Genomic DNA, 11509 nt, shown 5'->3' with positions numbered 1-11509 from the left:
AATCGACAAAATTAATTTTCTTTTTTTTTTTTTTAAATTAGTGGATGTCACAAATCTCCAAAGCAAATGGTGATGAAGCAAATAGGGTGTTAATGAAAAGACAAATAAAGGAGAAATTAGGGGACTTATCCCACATTTTTATTGATAGGATTAGATGTGAAAGGCAAAGGCAAAGGCTATGCCAATGGCCAACGAGTTCGAACCAAATGTTGGTATTTTTAGGTTGGCTCTTCCCTGATCACATGCAAGTAGGGATGGGTATAGGTCGGATTAGGTTAGATTTTCGGTTAATCTAATTGACCTGAAAATATATACTCACCCGAAATTCGATCCGATCCAAGTTTAGGAGTGATTACAACCGAACCGAATACGACCTGACTTTCTGAGATAAAACCCGAACCAAACCGATCCGAATCAAAATTTTGTAGATAGGATTAGATGTGAAAGTAGGGATGGGCATGAGTCGGGTTTTCGGTCCACCCGACCCGATATAACTTAAAAACCCGATCCAACCCGACCAGAAATAATAAAAAAATATTTTTATTCAATAAAAACAGTGACTTAATTGGAAAAAAAATAATATATAGAATGATATTATTGTAATTCTTAAATATATAAGGTAAAATATATATTTTCGGGTCGGGTCGGATATTTTTCACCCCAAACCCGACCTGAACGTCACATAAAAAACGACCGACCCGACCCTGATTTTTTTTAAAAAAAATTCGACCCAATCGAGTCGGGTCGAGTTGGAACCGCCGGGTTGGGTACTATTCCCATCCCTATGTGAAAGGTAAAGGCAAAGGCCAACGAGTTCGAACCAAATTTTTAGGTTGCTCATATCTTGGGGCAGTGGCCTGCACGGTTGTGATGAACGAGTTGAATCTAATGTATATCGTATCCGATCTCAGTGTCATTGTACCGTCTTAATCTCACCAGAAACAACTTCACCGTTCGTATCGATATCAGTTATTACTTCAATTGATCGTCATATCGGTATATGGTGAAATCTGTTAGCATCCCTCACACTGAAACAACCTCGACGATCTTCGAAGCACTTAAATCTTGGTTCATCCCAGCCACCCATGGAGAAGAACCAATGATTGCCAACTTCTCACTGTAAACCCTCAAGCTCTTGACTTTCGACTCTTCGTCTACATCACGCAATGCGATTTCGCCTAACGAATTGGCCCAGTTCTTCGTTCTTCGCTCCATCTCTTAAACACTCATGGATCTGTCTATCACCGGGTGGAATGGAACTACAGAACTACAATGATACATTAATAATTTATGATAAATTTAATATAAAAATTACGGTAAATTAAGTTTAATACCTAGACTATCAATTTTGATCTATTTTAATACTTAACTTTCAATTTTTTTTTAAAATCATACCTAAAATTAATTTTTGTTTCATTTTAATACTCATGTTTAAAATTTAACGTTAAGCTTTGAAAAAAAATTGAAAATCTAAGTACTAAACGGACAAAAATTGATAGTTTAAGTACTAAACACGTTAAATTTTTAACGGTGGGATACCAAAATGAAAACAAAAATTAAACGTTAGGTATGATTTGAAAAAAATTAAAAGTTTAAATATTAAAACATATCAAAATTAATAGTTTAGGTACTAAATGTATAGTTTACTCTAAAAATACTAATAATTTAGGTACTAAATGCATCATTCGATTTATCATCGGAAACAAAGGAAATGAAACCCTAAACTGCATTTACGATGGCATTGAAATACAAAAGTACAACTGGCAAGTACACCAAAGAACACTATGGCCAAAAGGATACACTATGATCCCCAACACATAAAGGAACTAACAGAAAGAAACATGCTTCGCTAAATTGTCACGAGAATGAGAGGCCACATACGACAATTATGAGATACACACTACAATCCATGAACAATGCATCGATCGCCTTCTTTGCCACCAATCCTACCTCCAACGTCTTGCTTAATTGCTCGGCCCAATTATTGTCATCGGCTGAGGAGGGTTTGTTCTCTCCCGCAATGACTTTTCGAGAACTTACGCGATCACCGGAAAGAAGTCGCCCCATCACGAGTGTTATGTTGGTCAACAGAATGAAGTAAACTGGCCTGAAGCTGATAATGCCCCCTAGGAATCTGTTTCCTAGAAGAGGAAACCCCAAACGTACCAGAACAACTGAGACGGCCACGATCACTGAACATAAGAGGCGTGCTTGTCCAGATGCATCAATTGCAGAACTTATTTGCTTAGGGTGAAAAATTATGTTTTCGAGTTGGTGTTTCTGAACGATGTACTGTCCTTGATGTGGAAATCGATGAAATTTGATCATCTGATAGAACCGGCACTGAATTCGCTTGACAGCTTGTATTCAACGCAGAATCATTTGAAGGCCCGATGTTTCTATCCCGTCTGTGGGATGTTGATCCTTCACCAATTCCATTATAAGTACTGGGCTGACTCTGATTAGCATCAGAACAGGATTATGTTTTAGCATCACAGAAGTAGAGGCTTCATCATGGACATCGGGAGAAACTGCATAGCAATAAAATCCGAAAGCAAAGTACTATATCTTTCGAAACTTCTTCATTACTCCAGTAACTTGGTAATATCAAACAAGGATAGTTGAGGGTGCTTATGAGAAGCAAGTTCAATGCTTTCAGGAAACCGAAAAGCTAAGCCTGAGAAGAAACTAGCTTTCCCAAATGCAAGATTCAGCTACCATCCTAATTTCAAATTTTCAATTGCCAGGATTCACTAAAACTTGATCCTCAATTGGCCCATCCAATTATTAATGCATAATAAACTGAAACAACCCTTGAAAAGATGCATAAAAATCAGTATGGAAGGAGAGAGAAGAAGAGAATTAGCAAAACCCGAAAGCAATTAATCAAAAGAACATGGAATCCGTTGAAAAATAAATAAAAAACCATCAGTATTTGAGTCTTTCGAAACTTTTGTTCATCATTTCAGTAACTTGGTGGCACTTACGAGAAGCAAGCAAGCTCAATGCTTTCCAGAACCGAGAAAGCTAAACCTCATAAGAGACTTTAACTAGCTTTCCCAACGCAAAATTAAGCTCCCTTTCTAAATCCAAAATTTCAATTGCAAGAATCAAACTAAACATCAATCCTTAACAGACCCATCCAATTATCAATGCATAATAAACTGAAACGTACCTCCAAAGATGAATAAAAATCTGAATAGAGGAAGGGAGAAGAAAAGGGAATCCATCAACAAAACCATTGGTATTGGTATTCTTCGATACTATTCATTATTTCGGTAACTTGGTGACATGAATGAAGGAAATTTGACCCAAAACGCTAAACCTTGGAAGAAACTTTGACCCGAAACTTCGATACTTCTATTCATTATTCCGGTGCTTTCCAGAACCCAAAACGCTAAACCTTGGAAGAACTTTGAGTAGCTTTCCTATTTCAAAATTTAGCTACCTTTATACATCCAATTTTTCAATTGCTAGGATTCAACTAAACCTCAATCCTTAGTTGACCCACCAAAGTATAAAGACATAACAAACCGAACGAGTATAACCCTTCAAAAGATTCATAAAAATAAGAATTGAGGAATATTTATCAGCACTAGAAATAGAATCAAAATAACACAAATCCATCAATAAAATCATTGGTATTAGCATTTTTCGATACTTCTATCCGTTATTTCAGTAACTTGGTGACACCAATGAGGATATTCGATGGTGCATATGAGAAGCAAGTCTGGTGCTTTCCAGAACCCAAAACATTAAACCTTGGAAGAAACTTTGACTAGCTTTCCTATTGGAAAGTTTAGCTACCTTTGTAAACCAAATTTTCAATTGCTAGGATTCAACTAAACCTCCATTCTTAATTGACCCATCAAAGTATAAAGACATAACAAACCGAATCGAGTATAATCCTTCAAAAGATACATAAAAATAAGAATTGAGGAATATTTATTGGTACTAGAATCAAAGGAACATGAATCCATCAAAAACATAGGTATTAGTATCTTTCAGAACATTTATTCGTTATTTCAGAACCTCAGACATTAATCAAGGATGCTTAACACTAGAAGTAATCTCAATTCTTTCCAGAACCCAACAAGCTAAACCATAGAAGATACTTCGACTAGATTTCCCAAATCCTAACTCCAACTACCATCCTACATTTCAATCTTTCAATTGCTAAGATTCAACAAAACCCTGATCCTCAATAGACATAATCAACTGAAAAGATAAATAAAAATGAAAACGGAGGGGAGCGAGAAAAGAGTACCGGCGATTTGACTTGGGAAGTCGGGTGGAGGGGGGCCGACGGAAGCGGAGGAGGGCTGATGTCGATTTGGTTTTCAGAGTGAGGAGGATGAGGAGGGAGGTTTTGGAGATGACCCTTAATAAAAGCCAAGCGATCGGATCCTCTTTCGAGGATTTTCCGGCGCCGACTTTCTCCGCTGCTTGTTGCCATGCTTTCACGGCTGCTGTCTATTGAAATCTTGAAATTTGGAGACCTCAAACGGACCAAGAGCAATAAAATGCTTCAATTCGGTTTGCTTTTGATTTGGATAATAATAAGGGTAAACTACTTTTTTATCATTCAACTTTGATTGTATTTCTTCAGTCACTTAACTTTCATTTTTTTCAATTTCATTATAACTTTTCAAAGTTAGTTCTTTTAATCACTCAATCGATAAATGTTTTTTAAGGCGTAAATATGAAATAAGTACCTAAACTATAGCGTTTTGGTAATTTTGAAATTTATTTATTTTTTAATTATTTAAAATATTATTATATTTATAACAAAACCTAATTTATCTTAAATTACAAAAAAATCTCCTAAATCCTCAAATCCTAACCCTAACCCGTAGTCGCTACCCTTTTTGGCCACGACAACGCTGCTGCCCTTTCTAGCCACGACACTTCCGCCAACGTAGTCACTTCCATATACGTCGTAGTTGTCGTCAATTGACCATCAGAATCGCATGGGATCACGATTTTCATCCTAGGGTTCATAGGGTATAAAATGTCAATTCGTCGTCGATCGATCACAATTTTCATAAGGATTTTGGTCGTCGAAGGGAGGTGAGGTCAAGTGGAGCTTCATTGACGATAAAGGGCGGTGGCCTACATGGGTTTAGCGGTTAAAATGAAGATTTTCAAAGTTTTGGAGTTATTTCAAAATTTATGTGTTTTAAATTTTTTTAAAAATATATAATTTTAAAATTTTGATTTTAAATAAAAAATTTAAAATTATCAGGTTATGACACGTGTCACTTAACAGAGGAAATTAAGTCATTGCCTAAAGTGGTAATGTTTGTAACGTTAATACACTAAGATCATTTAAAAAATAGTTTAGACATCTATTCATGAAAAGAACTATAATTTAGATACTTATTTTATAATTAAGGCTTTTTTTTAAATTTATGTAAAAAATAGAGTTATTCAGTTTTCGAATTTAACTTGACTAACTTCTTATATTTTTTGAGTATGAATCGAGTTAAACTTTTATAATTTAAATATCTGAAAAACCATTGTTTTGAACCGCTGTCTAGTCCGGTTCAATCTACATCAGTTGAACCGCTACTAGTAAACCGGCCGGAACCGTTGAATTGTTCGAACCAGACCGGCTGAAAACTGGAAAAATCGAGAAAAACCGCCATTTTGTTTTTTTTAAATTAAACCAAATGACGTCGTTTGTTAAACGAGCCAAGTCGAACTCGAGTATTGCTGAGCTCGACTCGAACTTGAAAACTTTAAAAGTAAGCTCAACTCAACTCAAACTCACGAGCTAAAAATTATCAAGTTCAACTCGAACTCGAAATATAATATTGAAACTTGAACTCGAAAAGGCTTGAACTCAAAAAAAATTTAGAAGCTCGATTAAAGCCTAAAATTCGAGCTTGGTTGAAGTGAAAGAATAATTCACTCAATGCTCACCAAAAGGCTCCATGATTTTGAATGTCAAATTACCTCTATTATTTATAGAAGTTAGTTGGGATGTTATTCTATGTTTCTTAGCCATGTGAGGTTGTTTTGTTCTCATATTTTTACTCTTTAGACTTTTGAGATGCTCTTCTATATTTCTTAGCCATGTGAGATTTTTTTTTTTAAAAAAAAATTAAACAAACAATATCATTTTGTTATGATTTTTTAGCCCCAAATTTATTTTTTAATTATAGTTATATAATTATATTTATTATTTAATATATTTTACCTTAAATATTATGTTGTAGTTAATTTGAATAATTTTGTTTCACTTGATTTTATGGTTTTTAACTTATATATGTTATGACTTGCTTTGAATATGACTTGTGATATAAAAAATTATTTTTTATTAAATATTTTTGGTATTTTTATTTAATTTTTTAAATAATTATGACGTCGTCTGGTTCTTTCGACCGGTCAGACCGATTCAACCGATTGAACCAGTGAACCGATAGCATGTCCGGTTCGCTAAGCGGTCCAGTTCTGAAAACCAAGCGAAAAACCCTTTAACAAATAGTTGTATACACTCATTGGACCCACAATAACAATAATACCACGTTTGGATAATCGGAATATCCAAATTGATCCATTAGATTGATAAATTAAATATTAAGCATCGAACAAATAAATTAAATAAATTAAATAAATTAAATTCTTTGATCAATTTCGATTATTAAGTCTTAACACACTATAATTTTATCTTGTGAAATTTACAAATCTAAAGGTGATATAACAAAGCATGGAACCGAGCAGATATGATATTTCTTCTACGAGAATATATTTCATAATGATCGGAGAACTTAAAAAAGAGTAAGTTATGCGTTTAATACTTAAATTATCAATTTTAATCTGTTTTAGTATCAAATTTTTAATTTTTTCAAAATCATACTTAAAATTTAGTTTGACTTATTTTAGTACCCCAATTCAAAATTTAATGTTAAGTTTTAAAAAGACTAAAAGTTCAAGTACCAAAACAGACCAAAACTAATAGTTTAGGTACTAAACGTGTTAAGCTTTTAATGGAGGGTACTAAAATGAAATAAAAACTAAAGTTTAGATACTAAAACGGATCAAAACTAATAGTTTAGGTGTTAAATGCGTAGTTTACCCTAAAAGTAAAAACATAGAAGCAACGAAGATGCCTTGATTATCAATCTGAAACTGGTAGGAAGAGAGTATAGTAAAAACATATCCTTCACTCTGTATCAAACAAATAGCCTAAAAGATAATGATAGGTTCGTAAGTATTTGCTCCTTTAGCCTCGATTTCTCTAAGATGACGGATTTGACTCTTATCATTTTATACATTCGACAAATTCTACAGTAAGTATGAAACTATTAATTTTCCAAAGTAAAATATACCGAATCTAGGAAAGAGAGATCAATAATTTAACTAGAACCTCGGTTATCAACCTCTTTTATTTCTAGTCTAAAGAAAGCACATGAACAACTGATGCATATCTACCATAGATATGACCATGAAGGAACATTATGATCATTGATCAATAGACCTGAATTAGAGATGTACATGAATCGGATTGGGTTGGATTTTATGACCGACCCAACCCGTGTCTAACGGGTTCCATCTTCTAAAACTCGACCTGATTTCTTTGGGAAGAACATTTTCATTTCACATCACAACAATATAGAGCATAGATTAAAAACACTTAAGAGGAAGTTAATTTCATCAATACATGATCGGGAAGTTAGTAAACTTGGGGGCTGTTTGTTTGGCTCTGAATGGAATCATTCAGCGTTGAATGTTGAACCGTTCAGTATTCAGCACGTTTGTTTCGCACCTCTGAAGGATTCAGTGCTGACTGATTCAATAAAACAATATTGAATGATTCAGCATCAAAGTACATTCTGAATGATTCAACGCTTAATCATTCTGAAGTAAACAAACAACCCCTTAATTGAGAGGAAACCAGAATACTCTACACTTAACGAATAAAAAATAAAATAGGTATAAGTGATCATCAACGAAGGACGCTGAATTTGGTTATATCTGGTTAATGCAGAAAAGAAACTCGGAAAGAGAGGGAGCACTATTCTTATGGCAGATGGATCAGAACGAAGAATTTAATGCTCTGAGATAAAATGATCACTTATTCATTGTCTAAATGTTAAAATAAAATTTAGGGTAAACTACACATTTTGTACCTAAACTATCAGTTTTGATCCATTCTAACACCTAAACTTTCAGTTTTTTTTTCAAAATCATACATAACATTTAGTTTTTGTTTCATTTTAGTACCCCACCATTAAAAACTTAACGCATTTAATACTTAAACTATTAATTTTGGTTCATTTTAGTACCTAAACTTTTAATTTTTTTAAAACTTAACATTAAATTTTGAATGGGTACTAAAATGAACAAAAACTAAACTTTAGGCATGGTTTTGAAAAAATGAAAGTTTAGGTACTAAAATGAACTAAAACTGATAGTTTAGGTACTAAACGCATAATTTTCCCTAAAATTTATCAGTTATCCATAGTTTGATCTGTTTAACTGATGATTATTCTACCTATGTAGGCTATGTCGCATGACATTTCTAAAGATTTTTTTTTTGCAAGACAGTTGCATGTGTCATATGAATGGATACTTGTATATGTCCACTGTTTGTGACAGAGGCAATGTTGGTTTTTGGCAAAAGTCCCACATTGGTTGTGTATAAGGAGGAGGGGGAATTCTTTTGTTATAAATAAAGCCCTCCTCCTCCTTAGTTAATCATCCCACAAATATAAGCCTTCTTCTATTTTAAAGGCTATTTGTATTCTTTCTCTCTTTGTAATATTTCCTCTATTAGTGAAATATTTTTGTGTTCTCTTTTATGTCTATTTAATAGTTATTGTCGGGTATAGTTGTTGTCAATTATTGTCCTATTAAAATTACTTGTCTTGGTAGTTCTGTCTAAGGAAAGTGGGTTTTTAAGAGGGACCATTGTGACCCCTCCTCTTTCCTGGGAATCTACCTTGGGGTGATTTTTAGTACAATCGATTTCACACTAGTCACCTAGATAATAGTTTTCAAGGTGAATCTGTTATTGGTGGAAATTAACCCGAATTTCACAACAATTGGTATCAGAGCTCTTGGTTTATTTTAGTATGCTCTGTGGTTGCGGCTTAGGCTGATCTTCCACATCAGAAAAATTTCCTTGGGATAATTGACATTCTGCATTGGCAGCTATTAAATAGAATTTGTAGCAGAAATGGCATACGCTTCTTCATCTTCAATTTTAGCAAGAAATGCTGTGACAAATGTTAGATTTACAGTGGAGATTTTTGATGGCACCGGTCATTTCGGCATGTGGCAAAGCGAGGTTCTAGATGCCCTATTTCAGCAGGGTCTAGACATTGCTATTGAAGGAGAGAAACCAGATGATGTTGAGGAGAAAGAATGGAAGAGGATCAATAGAATGGCATTGGTACTATTCGATCGTGTCTTTCTAGAGAGCAGAAGTATGCATTTTCTAAGGAAACTTCTGCAAGTAAATTGTGGAAGGCATTGGAGGAGAAATTTTTGAAGAAAAGCGGTCAGAGCAAACTCTACATGAAAAAGAGAATGTTCCGCTTCAACTATGTACCAGGTACCACTATGAATGATCACATTACTAGCTTTAATCAGCTGGTGACTGATCTGATGAATATGGACGTGACTTTTGAAGACGAAGATCTGGCTCTGATGTTGATGGGATCATTTCCTGATGAGTTTGAGTATCTTGAAACTACTCTACTTCATGGGAAGGTTGATGTGTCTCTCAGTGAAGTAACTGCTGCCTTGTATAGTTATGAATTGAGAAAGAAAGACAAACAAGAAAACACAAGTGTCGAAGCAGAAGCTCTTGTTGTTAGAGGCCGTTCCAAGAGTCAGAATAAAGGAAGCAGATGGAGATCGAAGTCAAAGTCCAGATTGAGCAAAGATGAATTTGCCTTTTGTCGAGAAAAAGGGCACTGGAAGAAAGAATGTCCCAGGCTAAAGAATAAAGGCAAACCTGAAAGGGGGAAGGTTGTCTCAGAATCAAATGTGGTCGAGTATGATGATGGAGATTCAGATTTCGCATTCGCTGCTACGCCATCAACCAGCTGTTCCAGTTCATGGCTGTTAGATTCAGCTTGTAGCACCATATGACCCCCAATAGAGAATGGTTCTTTGATTTTAAAGAACTAAAAGGTGGAATTGTCTACACAGCAAATAATTCCCCTCTTGACACACTTGGGATTGGTTCAATTCGCTTGAGGAATCAGGATGGATCAATCAGAACCTTAACAGGTGTCCATTATGTACCATATTTAATGAGAAATCTCATCTCTGTGGGAACCTTAGAGTCAAAAGGTTTAGAAGTGAGGGCAAAAGATGGGATTATGAGGATTATCTCTGGTGCACTGGTGATATGAAGGGAATCCGAAAAAGAAACAATGTGTATTACTTTCTGGGTAGTACAATTGTTGGGACAGCAGCAGTGGCAGCTTCTACTGATGAACAGGAGTCAGAAGCAACCAGGTTATGGCATATGCGCTTGGGGCATGTTGGTGAAAAATCCTTGAAATTACTGATAGATCAAGGATTATTGAAGGGTGCTCGGGCTTGCAAATTAGCTTTTTGTGAGCATTGCATCAAAGGGAAGAAGACGAGGGTGAAATTTGGAACATCAATCCATGATACTAAAGGTATTTTGGATTATGTTCATTCAGATGTATGGGGGCCTTCCAAGACAACTTCATTGGGAGGAACACACTATTATGTCACCTTTGTTGATGATTTTTCCCGGAGAGTTTGGGTGTATCCAATGAAGACAAAGGATGAGGTGCTAGGATTTTTCCTTAAATGGAAAAAGATGATGGAGACTCAAACAGGCAGAAAAATCAAACGTCTCCGTACAGACAATGGTGGAGAGTACAAAAATGATCCATTTCTGAAAGTCTGTGAAGAGGAAGATATTGTTAGGCACTTCACTGTCAGAGGTACACCACAACAGAATGGAGTGGCAGAGCGTATGAACCGGACATTAGTGGAGAAGGTTCGGTGTATGTTGTCTAATGCTGGGTTAGGCAAAGAATTTTGGGCTGAGGCTTTTGTCTATGCTTGTCACCTTTTCAACCGCTTACCATCGACTGCTATTGGTGGTAAAACACTATTAGAGAAATGGTTTGGAGTACCTGCTACAGATTATGATTCCTTACATGTGTTTGGTTCCACTGCATACTACCATGTTAAGGAGTCAAAGCTGGATCCAAGAGCAAAGAAGGCGATTTTTATGGGGATCACCTCTGGTGTGAAAGGCTATCGTCTTTGGTGTCCAGAAACAAAGAAAATAATCTTCAGCAGGGATGTTACCTTTGATGAATCTACCATGTTGAGAAATGTGACTTCAAAAAAATTGGAGCAGACAGATGGAACTCCCAAAAAGGTGGAGTTTGAAGGAAGCAAATTTGTCCCAACCAGTAAAGAAAATGATGTTGACTCTCCTATGGTAGAAGAAGAGTCAGATGAAGAAGAGGTTCAGACCCAAGAACCTCCACAACAACATGAATCA

General features: G+C 35.3%; 1 protein-coding gene across 2 annotated transcripts; it reads right to left on the bottom strand.

Annotated features, from left to right (window-relative positions):
- Positions 1 to 2084: 2084 nt before the first annotated feature.
- LOC120130306 lies at positions 2085 to 9058 on the bottom strand. Of its 2 annotated transcripts, none has more exons than XR_005516819.1 (3): positions 9049 to 9058; positions 4268 to 4526; positions 2085 to 2531 (listed from the first exon to the last, which is right to left on the bottom strand). XR_005516819.1 is itself a non-coding variant. In XM_039147553.1 (3 exons), exons 2-3 carry the CDS (start codon positions 4454 to 4456, stop codon positions 2246 to 2248), a joined length of 402 nt encoding a protein of 133 aa, XP_039003484.1. In that variant the 5' UTR covers positions 4457 to 4526; positions 9049 to 9052; the 3' UTR covers positions 2085 to 2245. The 2 variants fall into 2 exon arrangements, 1 of the variants encoding a protein (XP_039003484.1); XM_039147553.1 differs by having other exon boundaries at positions 2085 to 2458; positions 9049 to 9052.
- Positions 9059 to 11509: the final 2451 nt, after the last annotated feature.

The sequence above is a fragment of the Hibiscus syriacus genome, unplaced genomic scaffold (assembly GCF_006381635.1).
Source record: "Hibiscus syriacus cultivar Baekdansim isolate YM2019G1 unplaced genomic scaffold, ASM638163v2 tig00110540_pilon, whole genome shotgun sequence".
Taxonomy (NCBI): domain Eukaryota; kingdom Viridiplantae; phylum Streptophyta; class Magnoliopsida; order Malvales; family Malvaceae; genus Hibiscus; species Hibiscus syriacus.
Note: the sequence above shows the minus strand (reverse complement) of the source record. Positions and strands in the feature narration are given on the sequence as shown.

Excerpts from the sequence above, each read along its gene's own strand:
- LOC120130306 (XM_039147553.1), bottom strand. The coding sequence starts at position 4,456 with ATGGCAACAAGCAGCGGAGAAAGTCGGCGCCGGAAAATCCTCGAAAGA. Across the intron at positions 2,459-4,267 it reads CTTCCCAAGTCAAATCGCCG|AGTCAGCCCAGTACTTATAA; the intron begins GTACTCTTTTCT and ends GATGCTAATCAG.